Source organism: Pundamilia nyererei, unplaced genomic scaffold (assembly GCF_000239375.1).
Source record: "Pundamilia nyererei isolate P.nyererei 1_Seehausen unplaced genomic scaffold, PunNye1.0 scaffold00010, whole genome shotgun sequence".
Lineage (NCBI taxonomy): Eukaryota > Metazoa > Chordata > Actinopteri > Cichliformes > Cichlidae > Pundamilia > Pundamilia nyererei.
In genome coordinates this window covers 2,111,326-2,129,949 of record NW_005187411.1, presented here as the reverse complement: position 1 = coordinate 2,129,949, position 18,624 = coordinate 2,111,326, and the positions used below count along the sequence as shown (strand labels likewise).

Genomic DNA, 18,624 nt, shown 5'->3' with positions numbered 1-18,624 from the left:
GGATGACAGTTTAGACAGGGGGGAAATGAACTGTCTCGTTATCTATTTGTTATGTAAATGCGCCCTGCAACACACACATGTACAAGATCAGAAATGAATCACTTAATAAAAGAAGATGCGGTCTTATGGGAAAATCGAAATAGATCATCGTGTGGATACACTGCAAATAAACAAATATACATTATTGTAAACTGACGTCTTTACGATCCTAAATGATCAAAGTCAGCTCTTTGAGCATCAAAAATATTGATCACTTTACAATAAAGTTATTGTCCAATGTAGTCATTGACCAGTTCTCCTTTGAACTTATGCCCAATTCAAGTGCCAGTAAAATGTGTTGCCTGTCACACTATATTCTTTTGTTGGTAAATGACGCAAGGGGTTAAAAGTTCAATCAAACAATGCAAGGAAAATAAGAGAATTAACAATATGATGCTGACAGAATGTTCTCGTGGCCAACACGTACTCAGATGAATCATAACTTATATTTGTGGTACTGTAGTTTCCTACATTTTACTGTAAAACTAGGTCACTGAGGATTTGGCTTTTTATGATAACAGCACACCATGGTCAGAGTTTGTTGCAGTAATGAAGAAGAACGGCTACCATTAATGATATGCTTATTGATGATTTTGGTGCAACTGGAAAGGATCTAGTGACCCACATGGTGAATAAATTATAATGTTTGCTCTTGAACCAGCCACATGAACAACCAGAAAGCTGTTTTAGTCCATTTGAGGCAGTATTCTGTCTGCAAAGCCACAAAACACATTAACCTCACCCACCAAAGTAGAAAAAAAAAGTTATGTAAACACATAATGCATTTTGAAATAAAAAGAAAGAAAACCTATGGCTGAAATCTGTCTAGCTCCTGCTCCTGCTCTTCTTACTGTCACACTGTTAAGACTACTACTTAAATGTTATTTTAATACCTAAGCCTTTTCAGCCAGACATTTAACAAAATGTTATTTATTAGAGAGAAATACTTCAAACCGGGGGATCTGTTTGAAGATGGGCTTTCAAGGATGATTTCTCACTTGATGACCTTTGAGAGGGTCAAGTGGTCCTGAATTTACGGCTGTATATGTTTTCCTGTTTTGTTTTGATTTTTACACTAGCCCCACTTGCTCCCCCTGTTAGTCTGCAACTCCACACCCAGAAATCCAAGTACTGAAACACAAATATTCACAGGAGATCTTTGTCAGGTTGTCTATTATTATGTTGTGCATGTCATATTTTTATCATATGTACTGTACTCTTCAGACTGTTGAGATAACTATTTGACATATTTCATTTAATCAAGTTTGGATTTAAGGGCGTTTTTCTTAGGTTGTCATTTCGATTCAATTTTCTCATTCATGTTGTGTGTGTGCGTGCTCCTGTTGTGCATCAACGTGATGACGACAGCAATCATAGCAACCAGCATGGCGACGGGGAAGCGTTACTTCGCTCTTCATTTGCTAAACCTTTGATAGGTTATTACTTGTACGATATTTGATTGTATCACTACGTCAGCATGTTTACGGTTAAGTACAGTGAATTTTCTGGATGGATCCGAGCTCTGCCATCTCTCCCTCAGAATATTTCCGAGGTTGGGATATGCTGAGTGTAGTATTATGGACTCAAGAATAGGTATGCTAATGCTATTAGCATTGGTTAGCCATGTAGCTGGATAATGAGTCGGGAGACGTTAGCACATTTAGCTTTTTTGCTTAAGCAGCTACCTAAAGATAAGCTCATGTCCACCGTATTTACTGTTATTAATATGGCTTCAAGTCGGTCAGCACAGTGGTTACTAGTCCCTTGTCTGTACCGAAAACAGCTTGTAAAACGATGCTTCAGTAAAGCCAGCTTACGTTTAGTGACATTTTAACCTGTTAAATCTTTATTCGTTTCTTCTTGTTTCTGGTTTGAAGAGATCCACGATATCAGCTTAGTACTGCCCTCTATAAACTTAAACCAGTATGTACTCTTATTGTTTGCTGGAGCTTCGTCTTATTTATTTTCAGTGTTATTCAAACATTTACTTCAAATTATGTTACCACTTTTTGAGTATTTACTATTTTTATTTGTAAACAGTCAGTGTTATGAACATTAAAACCTATAGCACAGAATTTACCCCCGAAAGTCTTGGAACCCCTTAACAGTATATTTCCAGGTCCAAAAGAAAATACTCTGTACTGTAATGTGTTATTAGTTAAATGATCAACAAACAAAAAAATACTAGGAAACGCATAGATTCCTGTTAACTAAATTAGCATTGCCTTACTGTGTGTCTTGCTGTGGTAAACTTGCTGTTTTAGTTATCTAAAAATTATTTAGTCTTGAGAAGCGCTGTGCACCACATACTTATAAAATGAAATGATAAATGAAAAGTTTTTAATCATAAAAAACCTGTAACTGATAAAGTGTGAGTCATAACACTTTTTTACATTTTAGGAAGTGTGTCATCTGGACTGGGGTACAGCCCTGGTGTGAGAGGAAAGGCTTTGAAAAGTAGTCGTAAGTATTATTACATGCTCATGAGTACTGGTCATCTGTAAGAAGAGCTTAATTTAATAGTTTATCATATATTGTTTTGTGTTTTTAGCTTTCTGTCCACTCTCCTCTAGCAAGTTGACACAATCCATCATTAAAGACCACATGGTGTCTCATTACAAAAAGGTTTACTCAGCTAAAGGTGAGCTGCATGGCAGGTATATTTTACAGTTGTGGTCATGGTAATTTGGGGCTGTTAATGATTTATTTGAACTGTTCTTTTTTCAGGGTGCATTGATTTTACAGCATACATCTTTAATTACTTTTTTAAAAACCCATTAAAACCCATCGAGGATGGATTTGTTCTGGATTGTCTCAAAAAAGTCAAAAGTTTGCATACACTCAGATACATACACTAACTTAAATTTCTTAATAACTCGTGCTTAAGGTTATTTTAATTTGACAAGGTCAAAGCCTATTAACATCTCATTGGCGATCATGATTGACAACTGGTAGTTTTTCTTTGGAGCATAAGAAGGTTGGTTTGACAGGACTCATTAGACTGATATTCAGAACAGGAAAGTCCTAAGAACCCACTGAAGATCTAAGAAGAACAATAGGAGTTTACTCTAGATTTACACAAGTTGGAGCCATTTCTAAACAACTGCAGATTCCAAGATCATCAGTTCAAACAGTTATAAGGAAGGTTTTATGGTTAGATCAGACAAAGATTAAGCTATTTGGCCACAATGACAAGACTTAGGTTTGGAAGATTAAAGGTGAGGCTTTCAAACTTAAGAACACTGTACCATTTGTCAAACATGATGGCTGTAGCATTGTGCTTTTGAGCTGATTTGCTGCCAGTGGTATTGGTATACTGCACAAAGAGGATGGAATAATAAAGAAGGAAGACTACCTCAAAATTCTTCAACTTCACCTCAAATCAACAACCTGATGATTGAAACTTGGACACTATTGGGTATTCAAATGGGACAATGATCTAAAACACACATCAAAACTGATTTTGGAATGGATAAAGCAAAGCAAAGCCCCAGTCTCATATTAAATGTGTGAACTTTGTATAAAAACTGGTTCTGTACCAGGAAACCAACATGTGAATGACCTCAACCGATTCTGCCAGGAAGAGTCAAATATCCACCTAGAATTGTACCCAAAGCTTTTTTGTGTTTACCCAAAGGATCTGGTCCAGGTGCAACATGCTAAGGGATATTTAACCAAATACTGATGTAGATTTATGTATATATTTGAGCCTGTCTGTATACTTCAGACCAAAACTAAGTATTGTGTTTAATTCTGTTGTGTAATAATACTAATAGTTTCTATCTTATCCACCAGCTGCCATTGATACCTCAGTACCCAAAAGCTTGCTGTGTAGTGTGAAGTGTAAGTATACATATATATGGTGGCCATACTCTGTTCTTATGACTCATACAGCAGGAGATGTTGGGACAAAATAAATTTAGATTGTGTCATAAGTTTAGCTAATAATTAGACAAATAACGCCATAATTAGCAGTGCGTATAATAAATAAATAATAGGCAAATAAAGTAAAGAACATGCTTTGCTGCTGGTGATAGTTCTGCAGTGCAGAGAATTGTATCTGTTGTGCTACTTCAGTTGTTTTAATACCTCTTTACAGACAATGACCAGATCAAGCGGGATAGGTTGAGGAAAAATGGCCGTCCTCAGTCAGCACCTGCACAGAGGAATAGCAGAACTTCATACTCTTCATCACAGGTAAGAAAATCTGGCGTTGTCATTAATCACTGCTTCATGTGATGCTAACAATTTTTTACTAGCAGATTTCAAGCAAACACAAAGCCAACTTTATTTGCTTGGAATCTTTTTCAGTCTACACAACAACAGATTCACCCCATGTGTGTTTTTTAGAGCAGATTATCTGTGCAGTATGATGACAGCACCTACCTTTGCTCGAGGAGCTCCTTGGTCTCCAGCCCTGGGTTCAACACCACCTTTAAAGTCAATGAGATGGTTTATCCATCGCTCAATGTCAGCTCTCATCACACTCGCCCAGCATCAGAATTGAAGCATCGGAGCCCGGAGGCAACTTTTCGAAGAAAGTCATCAGCTTGTTCATTGGCAGCTTCTGGAGATCAGAGTTCCTACAAAACCTTCCAGGACCCTGTCCGGAAGACATACAGCGGAGACTTGCTACTGAAACATTCACAGCACTTTACACAAGACAAACCTTTCACTCCTAAGACCTTAAAATCAGATAAGAGCTCATACTTGTCAAAATATCGCTACTACAGAGCACCACAGAGAAAACCTACTCAGGACTGCAGCAACTCAACATCATTTCAGCAGGAGATGTGTGATGGAAGGTAACGGCTGAATGTCTTGCTGAGACTGCAGATCTAAAGACGTGTCTTGGGAGATTTTTTTTCAGCATGTGCCGCTTGTGTCTTCACGTGTCTTTTGGTTGTTTTCATACAGCGTAAAGAACAAGGACTGCATGCTGGATGTTGATGGGCCATCTCAGGTAATTTGGAGAATTTGATTTGATTAATAATGCATACATATCACAATTTATCAGTAATACTTTGATCACAAGAACGCTTTGACAGAATCGAATTACACTTCCCATTTTCCAGCCTTCTTTTCTTTTTTCTGTTTTTTTTCTACAGGGATTTATTACAGAGCATGAGTCGTTTGAGGATGAGCTTAATGGCACATATTCATCATCAAGACAAAAGAGTCGAGCAGCCAAGGGCAGAGAGTGCGGTTTTTTCGACTCCTTGTCCAGGTGAGCTCATGCAGTAGAAAAGGACATTGCATTTTATTATTTATTTAATTACTTTGTTCAGTAAGATTCTTAAAGTGTTTCATCTTCTAGGGTCTCACCAGAAAATAGGAAATCTCCCAATATGATGAGAGTATCCACAGAGTAAGTTCACCGACCTTCTGATTAGTAGACATAGACAAATTTTAACAATCTAAAGTAATACATTATCTAATAAATGAATTATTGTGTTTTGTCGAGGAATAGAGAAGAAGAATTAATGTACCTTGAATTCATTTCTGCTGTGACAGAAGATATCTTGTCCAGGGGACACATTTCTGACAGGTTGAAACATTTTAATTCTTTTACATTTTCTGTGCCATAGTTGGATGACAGATGTACAGACGTTTGCACAGCTTCTTAATAAATTTGTATGTGACTGATAAAGGAGTTATTAATTAAATAGTAGCTATGAGTCTTATTTTGAGTAATTACTCACATGTAAGTGTCTGTGTCCTCTGCAAGGGTCCTAGACCGTGTGTTAAATCGGCACATCGACATGAATCGTCATCAACTAGATGAGGTCAGCATGTAATTTCATGCATAATACAAAACATTTTAGGCAAGTCATGTTCATGGCTTTTTAAGCTGTTCTTATAAGCCCGCTTTGCTTGTTTTTAGGGTAAAATGCGCCACCTGCTGGAAGTGTTGTGTAAAGACTTTGAAGAACCAACCAACATATCCAGCTCCACTGCAGAGCTTGAAAAAAAGAATTATCTGCTTGATAGCCTCCTACCGTGTCTGGAATCAGCGGGAAAACATGTAAAGACCAAAGAAGACAATGACTTGTTTCCTTATGTGTCCCCAATTAAACACTGTGATTTCCCAGCTTATACTGATCCCTTATTGGCTTCTACGCCCTTACACTCTCCTACAAGAACTCCTTCTCAAACTGAAATAACTGAAAAAGATAAGAAGGGTGACAGTGAGGGAAAGTTTATTGACTTTTCTTTGGTCAGTGAGCATGTCACTGATAATACAACAGCCAGTGAAGAGGATTTCCATATAGTAGGCACAACTGTTACAACCAGTGTCCACAGTGAAACCCAGGAGAATTCTGCTATAGCCAGTGATCAAGAGCAAGCTGATGGACAGTCTAATGAGCTTGAGGATCTAGGGAAAAGTTTGTCAGAGTCGTTGCATGTGTCCAGCAACACACACTGTGAAAGTGCTGCCAGTGAGCAACGTTCAAATGCAGGGGATTCTGGCAGCGATGATGAATTTTAAGTTTTTATTGTACTGTGGGATTTTATGTCCGTCTACATTTTTACCGAGTGAAGTGTGTTCCAGAGAATGAAGTGATATTTCACATTTTTAAAAGGTGTCATATAAAAAGAAATAACACTGGTTATTTACGAGCCTCACTAAAGAGTGTTGTACTTCTGCTTTGTTTTCGATGAATTTTTAACAACAAAAGCACAATGAAAATGTCACAAAAATAAGTCTGAGCTTTAAAGTTCTCATTTAGGATGGGGATAAGCTTGATCACTGTAGTGGCTGAGCTGCAGTTTACCTCTGCAATTAGTTTCAGTATACTGCCCTGTCAGTTTTAAGTATGATGTAGCACAAGTTAACATTTTCAGATAAGGTGTGAAGTGTGTTCAACCTGAAAAGTCCACTGTTACCAGAAAGTGTCTTTACAACTGCAATAAAATTTGCTTTTCATTCACTGCTTGCTTCTGATTATTGAGACTATCATTGCGGTTCTTAACTTGGGAAATATTGCAACTGGGAAACTATAAAAAATAATTTATTATATGTATATAATAGATTTTATGTACACTTCACAGGTAATCTGCAATATTCTGCTGTTCAGTTATACATGTACATCCTCATACACATTCATTTTAATAACTCATTTTCAATGCTAATGTGCAACATCCTCAAGTAAATTCTTATTTTTTTAATCTTTTAAATACGTACCAATGTTTACGGTGCTTAATAAATGTACACACACAAACACACACACACACATTCTGTCAGTAAAGGTTTTATATTTATCTGTTATTTAATTTTCGTGCACTGTGTCAGGGATTTCGTTATGCTTGAATCTTGAAACTATTTATTTTGCAATATCGTGTGTTTGTTATTAGCTATGGGTCGATGTAAAAAGTAAACAGACAGGTCCTCGCCAGCAGTGCCTGACAGCTGTCCCATTTCTGGCATTTTCACTGCTCGGCATTCCAGCTGTCTGATGTCATCGCTCTGAAAACCTGCATGTATCCTTCCGCTCCAGAGGAACTACAATAGATTTTAAACAGTTTGCTTATGAAAATACACCTAACCAGCTAGCTTGTATAAATGTTTAGTTGAGTTGGTGTTGATTTCAGTGTAGTCCAGGAATGTATTGAAGGCTGATCAAACAAACGCCAAAGCAATAGCGCCGCGGATGAAGACCGAAACACTTGTTGCTCTTCTAATCCCAGGAAGCGAAACACGCTTGGAACTTGGAGTGAACACTTGGACCAAAAGGCATGTGGGCTCTGTTAGTTTGGATCCAGAACAAACTACAGACAAACAAACTGCCTGTTAATCTAATAGTTATCCAGTAAGCAGCATCCATTGACTTTGGTGGTGGAATCCCTAAGGACTGACCAATAGTTGGACTACCAAGTTGCATCTGGTGGCTAACGGTAACGTTGATGTTTTTTTCCCCAAAAAAATATTTACCGGGGGCGACGTCAGCTTCCCAAGGGTGTCGTCTATTTGCTGGAAGTTAGCGGGCTAGCGTAAACGCTAATTCCAAGCCAGTTGTAGTGAATGTAATGGATTTTCTTAAAGTGACTTAAAAGCAGCTAGATAATACCAAATATGTAGACCAAGCGTTTTAATTGTAGCAGTAAAGAAAGTCCAATTGTAACTATCAATAATTTGAAATATAATGGATGCATGGTTTATGATTTTGAAGTGCCTGCTTCTTATAGAATCGGTCGCACTTGTTGGTGTTTGGATCAGACTATTCGCCGGAAAGTGATTACTGTAGCCATAGGCGTAGTAAAAATGACCATTGTAGTTAGCAGTAAGTGCACAGGTCAGAGGGGACATCCGTAGGATTTGCCCTTTCTGCTGTGCCCAGATTGTTAAACAACTCAAGAGGTGGAGGAATTGTAACGTTACTGAGACCCAATTGCTGTCAAAATGAAGCATTAAGGGGATTACTTTACGGTAATCCCCGTGTTAGTCTAGTCTTTAAGGGTAAGTATCGTAACATATTCTTTAGTGATGAGTAAGGCCACGCTGTTAAAGCTAGATTTGGTTGTGGGTTTTGGATGCTCATCTGATTTGATTTTTCCGTCTGACTTTTCAGACCTGTGTGCTGATGATGACCCCCCTGACTTGTTACATTATCACAACTTTGTGGACATCAAGGAGAATACTTCCTCTGGCCTGAGTGGAGACCCCCTCTCCACTGTTTAAGACGCCTGAAACATGCCCTTGCCGTTTGGCTTAAAACTCAAAAGGACTCGAAGGTATACTGTTTCAAGCAAGAGCTGTCTTGTCACACGGATTCAGCTTCTCAATGGAGAGTTTGTTGAGTTTACACTCTCAGTGGAGAGCACTGGACAGGAATGTTTGGAGGCAGTAGCCCAGAGACTCGAGTTAAGAGAGGTATGTAGGTGTTTTTCACGCAATACAAGTGCTGATTGTTCTCTCTTATATGGACTCTTTAAGACCTGCCATCTCAGCAACAAAGTATTTTTGTGACCATTGTCTTCTGGTCACATTCTTACTTGAAACTAGTAAGCAGAACAACAGAAACTATGATAACCAGTTTGTCATTGTCTACTCATATAATGTCATTTCCCATAATATTTCCCAAGATGTAATGACTCAATCATTTCCCAGTTAAATGTTTTACATACACATATATGTAACTCACGTTGAGAAACATGAAAGATAATGTACTGAGGTTCATGTCCAAGTCTGGCATTTATTTAGCATGTTTGGTTAGTGATGCTAATGCAAGGCCTCCACCTTCATTTACTTTATGTCACATTGTTTGCTTTTTTAGTGTTAGTAGAGTTACTAGGTGAATCATGTGGTGAACTAGTCAGTCTGTTAAACTACAAAAAGCACAATTCACTGTTGCATTTCAACCATGGATTTATCTGGGTTAGTAGGTCCTTTATTTTGAATATAACTTTTTAGTATTGCTATAAAAACAAATTTCTGTAATGTTTACACAGTGCTTACTCATAGACAGCAGCTATTGTCCAGTGTAAAATGCCAGTAAACACATTTCTAGTTGTTTTTTCCAGCTGCTCTCTTACCAGTGTTCATTGTGGGATATTCGGATAGAGAGGGCAGCACAAACTAGAGAAGTCTTCGATTTTAGATTTATTTTAGATGATACATAACAGCTACATAAAAAGAACCAGACAATTCGTATTAATGTTCCTATTTTTTTGAGAAAATTTCATTTCACTGATGACGTTAAATTAAAACAGAAGAACCTCGTGTCTCTAGTCTTATTTCTATATAGATAAGTTTTTAAGCTCCTCTGTCTGTTTTCATATTGGTAATTATATAATTTAGCCTTTCTAGTTAATCTAAGTTTCCTAAGTGGGATGATATAAGCGTTTCATTATTTTGTAAATTTATCTTGCTGTGCTTATAACAAAAATGGCAATCTTTCCATTGAGTAGTTTTCATAAATGATTTTTAGCCAGTCTTCAAATTGTACTCACGTTTTACTGGATTTATTTCCCCGTCATAAAGTAGTACTGCCATTAAGCATTTGCCTTCATTCGTTGTTCTATGCTGTGACCCACATATACACTGTGAAAGTGTCAAATGGAAATGTGTTCTTAAATACAGTTTCTAAACATTTGTGGATATCATGCCAACATTGCCAGAATTTCAGACATTGCAACTTTGGATTTTAAGGTCTGTGTTATATTTACAAACAGGAGAAGACGAGCAGATTTACATTGGCACTGAGCTCTTAAGCGGTAACCTATTGGTCTAGTCTTTAATATGTAATATAAGTCTAAATGTGCCTGCCTGGATTACAGTTTACCCTAGAATGGTTAATGTTTAATCTGTCCTCTTGCATTTTTTTTTTGCTTGTTAGATAACATACTTTAGCCTGTGGTACTTAAACAAGCAGAACCAGCAGAGATGGATTGACTTGGAGAAGCCACTGAAGAAGCAGCTGGACAAGTATGGGCTGGAGCCCACCGTTTACTTTGGAGTCGTGTTTTACATACCCAGTGTCACCCAACTGCAACAGGAGATCACAAGGTGATCAGTGGCAGGAAGTGTCTTTACAAAGCCACTGCTCTTTTTTTTCTCTTTTACTGTTTGTCGCTCAAGACTACTGGCAAGAAAGACCTTAGAGAATTTTAGACAAAATTTAGTGCCGCCACATCAAGTATTAAAAAGTTGTACTGACTATCAGCTACAGTAGTTAAAACACTCTTGCTTGATTGTACAGTTTTTTTGTTTTATTTATTGATTTGGCCATTAAACATTGAGTGTTAATTTATCTGGTGCTGTATGCTAGATGTTTTGTAATTAATGATGTTATATCTGAAACATGAAGATAGTTCTTGTTTTGCTTGCCAGTCTTCTGCTCCTAACAGTTGCTTCCTCTCTCTACAGATATCAGTATTACCTGCAACTGAAGAAAGATGTTTTAGAGGGCAGGATATCGTGCTCACTCGAACAAGCTATACGTTTGGCCAGCCTGGCAGTGCAAGGTATTGTGGATGTATTATACTAGCCTGATGGCAGAATTTGTAGTTTGGTAAGTCCTGTGTTCCTTCTTGCCCTCACAGAAGGCACAACGTGTTCAGTGTGGTGTCACGTCTTCTGGTGCAAGCTGCTCTGTGTTGTTTCAGTTGTGCACATTGCAGGTTTTTTTTTGACCTGGTACAGTGCTGCTGATACTGCAGCCAGGAAGAAGACATGAGTATGTGTTCATGTCAGTTTTCACTACCAGTTTAATGATGGATGTGTCATTACAGAAGCATAGAAGTTACAGCATCAGCACTGGTACAAGACTGCTCCTCCTGTACCAGGAAGAAAAAAAGCAAGAGGACAGATTAAACATTAACCATGGTCCGCTTTAAGCTGTGGCGACGTTATTTTTGCGAGAAACACGACGAGTGCTGTGAAAATAAAGGGGTCTCAAGTCTCAAGCAAAGAGATTGGAGGAGTTGTACTGGAAATGAGTTTTCATCAATTATTTCTGAATAGAAGTCTAGTTTTCCACCTAAAGCACAGCTAAAAAAAATTGAAATCAAGTTGCATACAAATTGTTGGGATTAATGGTACTTTTTTTTTTTTTTTTTTTTAAATCTCAGCATCTTGTTTTAGAGGTTTGCTCCTCACAGTAGTTTGTCAGAAACCTCCGTTCAGCTGTTTAACGGATAGATTATAAGAACATTTTTACAATTTTTGTGTATATATATATATATATATATATATATATCTCAACACTGAAGAAGAACTCTACATCCTAAACATATCTATGAAACTGATCAACAGTGAGTGAATTTGAACACTCTTTGCTTGAGTTTGAGCTCCTGTAACGTTCGCTCAGCTGGAAGAATCTCAGACAGTGCTGGCAGAGTTATATCAGGCGCTGCAGCTTACTTGCCTGGGTGTTACAGCATAGCTGTGCTGCTGAGATCACTTACTGCTGCAGCCATATTCAAATGCCTGACTAACATTCAATGTTTAGAAAAGCACACTGAATCTTCTTGCAGTTGCCCTTCATATTTAGTCTGTGCTTTGTTTGCAATGAAAACTTGTGCAGTGTGCCGCGAGTAAAGCTGTTGGGAATGGAGGACAGTTGTAGCCTTTAAGCACAGCTGATGTCTGGGGAAAAAAAGAAAAAGAAAAGCTGTTAATGTTGCCAGAAGGAAGCCTGAGGCTGTAACAGTTTAGGACCTCTACGTTATCAGACGCTGGTGGGCTAACAAACAAATATCTCCCCTTCTAAATTTAGTCCATCATGTCATCATACACTACAGCTTTCCAGAAGGCATTACAGCGTTCTGCAAGTCCTGAATGTCTATTTTGAATTGTACTGCAAGCGGAAATAGACATAGGATTTATTGAGAGAGCCTTGGAGTCTGCTTTGCTACAAATGTCTGTACTTTATGCTCTATTGTTTCTTCTTGCCCACAGCTGACTTTGGAGACTTTAATCGATATGATTCCCAGGAATTCCTTCAGAAGTTTGAACTGTTCCCCATTGTAAGCATTCTCCACTTGTTCTCCATTAAACTCAGATGTTCTTTTGTGTGGATTGGATCAAACACGTTTCTCTCGCTCTGTCTTTGCAGGACTGGATTCAGGATGAGCGAGTGCTGGAAGAGGCCATTCAGAAAGTGGCTCTTCTTTATCAGTCCTTCAAGTAAGCCAGATTTCGAAGTATCAGTCTACCCGGTCACACAAATGGCGAGCAGAGGAAACACACTGGCTCTGATTTGGTCTGTTCGGAGATTGGGGCTTTTGGTTCTTGGTCGTCTCTACTCTGAGTAGAATGTATAATGTAAACGTTTAAGGCAAATAACGCATTTGGTTGATTTTTGTAACAACGGTAAACAGTTAATTTAACAAACTGTCATTCATCAGATTTTAATGACTATCTTTACCTCATGAGATAAAAAAATAAATAAATAAGTAAACAAATTGTTAATAAAGCTGTGTCACTTCTACTTATAGTGTCATTAACTTTTTAGTATCTCGTAGGAAACATGAGGTGATGAAAGTTTCAGAGGACAACAAACTGTTTTACACTCGAAGCCTTTCTGTTGATCCTTGACCATTTTACAAACTAGGGTTCCCTAAATATCTGACTGAGGATGCACAATAAGGGGCTAAATGTTGTTTCTCCTAACAAAAAAGCTGTTGTTAGGAGAAAAATACCTTTTAGTAGTGGTACAGAGGTGAGAGGTTGGGCACTGTCGCCACACGGCAAGAAGATCCTGCGTTTGAATCCACTGGGTTGCATGTTCTTCCTATACCTGTGGCTACAATGGCTTCCTCCCACAGTCCAAAGATGTACAGGTTAGATTAACTTAAGCGTGAGTGGTCATCAGTCTCCGTGTGTGTCCAGAGTGTGCCTGGCCTCATGCTTCATGACAGCTGGGATTGGCTCCAACCCCACCGTCACACAGAATTGGAGCAAATGCACAAGCAAATACATATAAAGGCTGTTTCGATTAATACACATCTCTTCTGATTAATATGTTTATATGATCACAGTACTGTTATCATTTTCTTGATATTTTTTAAAAATCTTTTCAGGGGTTTGCCAGTTCCAGAGGCAGAGATGTTGTACATGCAGGAGGTTGAGAAAATGGAGGGCTATGGCCAAGAAACCTTTCAAGCCAAGGTAGGTCTGTGAAAGCCACTGGATCATCACTGGATCCTTTAACAAGTATGACACTGGCTTACAAAATTCTCCTTTGGTCATACCAGGACAATACAGGTGCAGATGTTACCCTGGGTTCCTGCCTTGACGGCATCTTTGTCAAGCACAAAAGCGAGCGTCCGCTTGTTTTATACAGGTGAGCCTAGGAAAAATGATTGCAATTATACCTAAAGAACTGAAATCTGATTTACTTCTAAGAATGGGGGGGGGAAAGTGTGACGGCCACACAACTCAATCTGGAAGACAGAGTTTTGTGGCACAGCTTACTTACAAGCTATTCTTGGTTAAGGTTGTCTCCTTAATGTTCTCCAGCCTTGAATATGGCTCAGGAGGTAGGTGGGTCAAGTAGACTGTGATAGCTGATGAGGATGTTTGGGAATGTTATCTGTCAGTTTTGTGAGTATGTGAACATTAAAGTATTTAGCTATGTACCAGTATGAGTTCTAGATGGCTTTTGATTGACTCCCACATATGCATGTTTTTAAAGCAACCATGTCTGTAAAAACGCCCTGAGGTTTTGTGACCACCATGACATCATGTGTTGTTTTTTTTTTCCTTTCTTCCCCCCTCCTTTCTTCCTCTGTGCCGCTGTGCTTTAATTGGCTGTGTAGGTGGCATGATATTAACAACATGAGTCACAACAGGTCTTTCTTTGCCCTGGAGCTAGCCAACAGAGAAGAGAGTGTTCAGTATCAGACCGTGAGTAACTGCAGTGTCTTTTCCATCCCTAGTGACATTGCTGTCTGTTATTGGATTTTGATAATTTGGAGATGGCCTTCATCATTAACCTTAGCATAGTGTGTGTGTGGGGCCATGAAATCACACTGGCATTCCCAGGATTGCCTTTATTTGTCCATAACTAAGCAAATACTAGTCTGTACCACATGTTTAGCCATCTAATTTTTGTTTTTCTTTCTCATGTGTAGGAAGACATGGAAACCTCCAAATATGTGTGCCGGATGTGTCTGGCCAGGCTCAAGTTTTATAAGATTAACATGAGTAGCCTGTGAGTGTTTTTTCTCTCCACCCGTCTACCCCAAGCTGTCTCTTTGTTCATCGTTGTCTCATGCATGGGTGTCATCTTTGGTGTAGTCTCATGTCTGTACTCCTTTCCTCCTCTCTCTTCAGAGAGGAGTGTGACCCCCTGCCTTCTGAGGGCTCCCAGAAGTCCCTTCTCTTTCTATCCTTTCCTCGTTTTCCAATGCTCTCTCGTCCCTCTCTGCCTTCTAATAAGGGGTGAGGAACACAGTCAGCCAACGCCTACAGTATGCCTGCCAGACAAGTGCCATTATTCATTCCTTTCAGCTGCTTACCCAACAGTGCCACCACAAATACGCTTCCTGCATATTTGAAATGGGCCTTGGGTTTTGAACCACACAGTGATTCTTAATTTAAGTGAAATACATTTTTAGATTTGAGTTACTACTTAAAGCCAGTACACAGGGTTGCACATTTTATTGACTTTTAGATGAATTTCAGCATCTGTGAATCTAAAAGTAATGTAACTGAACTGCGTTGGGTTGAATCAAGGGACTATTAAGAGTGTCAGAACTCTATACGTGTTGAGTAATGAGTCAGATACATTCATGAGACGAAGAGCTTAGTCACGTTCTTTCACTTCTGTGTTGCATATTTTCAAGTCTAAAACAAGGTTAGACTGCATTTTATTTGGGCAGTGCGTTGTTGTTAAGACAAAATCTAACTTCTGCTAAACTGTCTTTAACAATTGGTAAATGAAAAGTGAATGTAAAATCAAAACATGACTCATCAAGCATGTACACTGGTGTACTGGAGAAGAATAGCACGACATGTTTTATGGACTTAACCTGGTCTGCACCTTTCCAGGTGTGCCATATCAGTGTCCAAGAACAACATCAAGTATTGCAAAACACTTTTTTGTAACAGCAGTAGTGGGTAAGTTCATCTTTGCTGACTCACGTTTTGTTTTGGTTTTTTTTTTCCTCTGCTAGCCAACCCCAGCCCACAGTTGTCAACCCAGTCAGACGGAGATCCTCTACTAGGGTATCTCTGGTAATGCCCACACTCACTTAAAACACACAGATTTAAAAAGTTGCATCTTTGCTTTATTAAAAAAACAAACAAGGAAAATGTATTTAATGTGGGGGGAAGGAAAATACATACAGCTTACAACATAATGGTCTTGTAAAACAGTAGTTTATTTTGAAACGCATCCTTAAGAAAAATAATTCTGCATTTGTTTTTAATTGAAAAGTTGACAAATTTTTGCACTCTCTCGTGGGTATTGTTATAATGAATAATCATTGTTTAGAAGCAGTGTTTGATTCTTTGCTCCTTGGCAGCGTTTGGCTCATATTAGCACTGATTAAATTTCTTTCTTTCTTTCTTTCTTTTTTTTTTCTTTTTTGATTTCCAGCCAAAGCCGCAGACCTACATGATGCCCCCTCCACAAATGCACTACAATGGCCATTTCACAGAGCCTTACACATCATCACAGGGTAAACTCTTCTTCTTGTCTTTTTTGTTTTGGTTACATCTAAATGCTTAAACTGTTCTTTAGTTATAATGGAATTTTCTCACTTGCTCATAGACAACCTGTACATGAACAGTCAGAACGGTTTCTACTACCACTCTCAGACCAGCCTGGACTGCTCTCCTCTAGAATACAGTAGTGGAGGACGTTTACGTAATGGCAGCGTGTACAGTGCCCACAGTACCAGCTCCCTAACCAATCCCCAGCACTACCTTCAGCCTTCACCCATGTCCTCCAACCCCTCTATTACAAGCGACATAACCAGACCAGACTACGTCCCCTCTCACCGGCACAGCGCTCTCATCCCACCTTCTTACCGTGCCACTCCCGATTATGAGTCAGTGATGCGTCAGAAGAACCGAGGTGCAGGGGGAGGAATGGTTTTGTCTCAAGAGCACAGGCAAAGCCACTCTATGAGGAACCTAAATATTGGAAACTCCTATGCCTACAGTAGACCAGATCCTCTAGTTTACAGCCAGCCAGAAATCAGGGGGGAGCATGGCGGGGCAGCTCAGCACCACCACTATCCCTTGCATTTGGGCTCCAGCTTCCACAGCCCTTCTCCATACCCCTACCCTACAGAGAGGCGATCTGTGGTGGGGGCAGTAAGTGTCCCAGAGCTCACAAATGTCCAGTTACAACAGGCACAAGAGTATCCAGCCCCCAACATCATGAAGACACACGTGTACCGATCGCCTCCACCTTACCCATACGCTCATCCTAGACCAGCTAACAGCACACCTGATCTGTCACGTCACCTGTACGTCAGCAGCAGCAATCCAGACCTGATTATAACAAGGCGTGTGCACCACTCAGTCCAGACCTTTCAGGAGGACAGCCTGCCCGTTGCACACTCTTTGCAAGAGGTCTCAGAGCCTCTTTACAGCGGACCTCCACAAAGGCAGCAGTACCATGCTCAGAAACGTAACTCCATTGAGATTGCTGGGTTGGCGCAAAGTTTTGAGGGGATGAGGGTCAAAGAGCGCACGGCGTCTTCTTCAGCAGCTGAAATGGCCACACCTCCTCCAGTGCTGCATGGCGGGCGCTCTCAGGGATCCCAGCTCAATGTGTTTTTGGAACAAAAAAATCCAGAAGACATTGAAGACATTAAGGAAGATGTGCAGTACGGACATAAAAAGTCCCTTTCAGACGCCACCATGCTAGTTCACAGTAGCGGAGAAGAAGAGGACTTTGAGGATGACAGTGGACGTCACACACCACTTTCTCAGGAGGCATTCGTTCCCGAGCAGCCGCCACAGCAGCATCACCACAGTCTGACATCTCTCTCTTCCCTGACACCTCAGCAGCAGCAGACTCCGACAGAGCCTCCTCCTGCATATCCCATAGGCTCCTCTCTTGACCCCTCTATAACCGGCACCTTAACCTATAAGGTTCATACCCTGATCCATGAACGTGAGCCACTGTACCTAGTATCAGAGTTACAGCAGCCCAGGATTATGCCTTCGGTTTCAGAGGGAGACTTGAGTGGTCAGGAGAAGCCGAGGCCCAAGAAAGACTTCAAGAAGAGGCCTGTGTCTGATGTTCCTCCTGGGAAGAAAGCAGTAGAAGGTTTACCTCCTGCGGTGAGTCTTGTTTCCAAATTTCCCCCGTTGTTCAGAGTATTTTAATAATATGCTGTTTCTTTTTTGATTTTTTTTTTTTTTTTTTTTAACTGGGAGTTCTCCCAACCAGTCCACATGTGTTTTGTGGACTTGGAGACTGCGTCCTTTGTAGTATCCTGTGGGGATGCGTCATGAGTATGGACTGACTGCCCTGTTACTACAAGCCATTTGAACACTGTAACTGTTGCAGGAGCTTGGAGCCAGCAAATAAGTCAGACTCGTTCTCAATGCATGTAGGACTCCGCCAGGGCTGCCCTGGTCACAGATTCTGTTTATAATTTTTATACAGAACTTCTAGGTTTAGCCAAGTGGCAGAAAGCTTCCACTTTGATGGCCTCAGGATTTCACCTCTGCATTTGGCAGCTGATATGGTCCCACTGACTTCATCAGGTGGTGGCCTCCAGGTCACAATGGAGCCGAGGACGAAGTGGCAGGAATGAGAATCAGTCTGGAGAAATTACATCTCTCAGCTGGCTTGGGAACGTCTTGCTACTCCCTCACATTAGCTGGTGAGAGGGATGGATGAATGGACCTACATTAACTATAATACATCAATGTATTTCTTTACAGTAGGAGCATAGTACGGTAGTGCTTTAATAAAAAAGTTGGAAAAGCATTCTTCCTGGGCTTTTCTTTTTTTGGCCATCGTTCCAGACCAATTTTCTTCTCACTCCACCTCGCTCCAAATTAGCTCTTTTGGTGCCTTTCCGGTTGTTCAGTGATGACGCGACGAATCCTACTTCCGGGTCTAAAGTAGTCTGCGTTTAATATGGCTTTTGTGTTGTTAACATGTTTAATGT

At 39.9% G+C, this 18,624-nt stretch overlaps 2 protein-coding genes across 4 annotated transcripts in view; both read left to right on the top strand.

Annotated features, from left to right (window-relative positions):
• Positions 1-1,405: 1,405 nt before the first annotated feature.
• On the top strand, positions 1,406-6,971 carry spata7 (spermatogenesis associated 7). 2 transcript variants are annotated; one of them, XM_005724088.2, is made up of 12 exons: positions 1,406-1,632; positions 2,440-2,502; positions 2,591-2,680; positions 3,835-3,882; positions 4,139-4,236; positions 4,390-4,844; positions 4,957-5,002; positions 5,148-5,266; positions 5,357-5,407; positions 5,510-5,587; positions 5,768-5,825; positions 5,924-6,971. In XM_005724088.2, the coding sequence occupies exons 1-12, from the start codon at positions 1,617-1,619 to the stop codon at positions 6,527-6,529; spliced, it is 1,728 nt and encodes a 575-aa protein (XP_005724145.1). In that variant the 5' UTR covers positions 1,406-1,616; the 3' UTR covers positions 6,530-6,971. The 2 variants fall into 2 exon arrangements, with proteins under 2 accessions (XP_005724145.1, XP_013763867.1); XM_013908413.1 differs by having other exon boundaries at positions 5,504-5,587.
• A 711-nt stretch (positions 6,972-7,682) lies between these two features.
• ptpn21 (protein tyrosine phosphatase non-receptor type 21) overlaps positions 7,683-18,624 on the top strand; it is a 19,190-nt gene continuing 8,248 nt past the window's right edge. The window contains exons 1-14 of one of the 2 annotated variants that reach the window (XM_013908441.1): positions 7,683-7,935; positions 8,610-8,911; positions 10,377-10,546; positions 10,907-11,004; positions 12,440-12,507; positions 12,597-12,667; positions 13,564-13,651; positions 13,738-13,826; positions 14,302-14,389; positions 14,617-14,696; positions 14,819-14,926; positions 15,661-15,721; positions 16,086-16,167; positions 16,260-17,785. In XM_013908441.1, coding sequence (XP_013763895.1) covers positions 8,732-8,911; positions 10,377-10,546; positions 10,907-11,004; positions 12,440-12,507; positions 12,597-12,667; positions 13,564-13,651; positions 13,738-13,826; positions 14,302-14,389; positions 14,617-14,696; positions 14,819-14,926; positions 15,661-15,721; positions 16,086-16,167; positions 16,260-17,785 — 2,709 coding nt within the window. In that variant the 5' untranslated portion in view covers positions 7,683-7,935; positions 8,610-8,731. The remainder of the gene's footprint in view (positions 7,936-8,609; positions 8,912-10,376; positions 10,547-10,906; positions 11,005-12,439; positions 12,508-12,596; positions 12,668-13,563; positions 13,652-13,737; positions 13,827-14,301; positions 14,390-14,616; positions 14,697-14,818; positions 14,927-15,660; positions 15,722-16,085; positions 16,168-16,259; positions 17,786-18,624) is intronic. The other variant, XM_005723789.1, reaches the window with a different exon arrangement.

What these genes read in the sequence shown, in the direction of transcription:
- spata7 (XM_013908413.1), top strand. An exon ending in AAAGGTTTACTCAGCTAAAG is followed by an intron (nt 2,681 to 3,834) that starts GTGAGCTGCATG and finishes CTTATCCACCAG; the next exon opens with CTGCCATTGATACCTCAGTA. An exon ending in ATGATGAGAGTATCCACAGA is followed by an intron (nt 5,408 to 5,503) that starts GTAAGTTCACCG and finishes TGTTTTGTCGAG; the next exon opens with GAATAGAGAAGAAGAATTAA.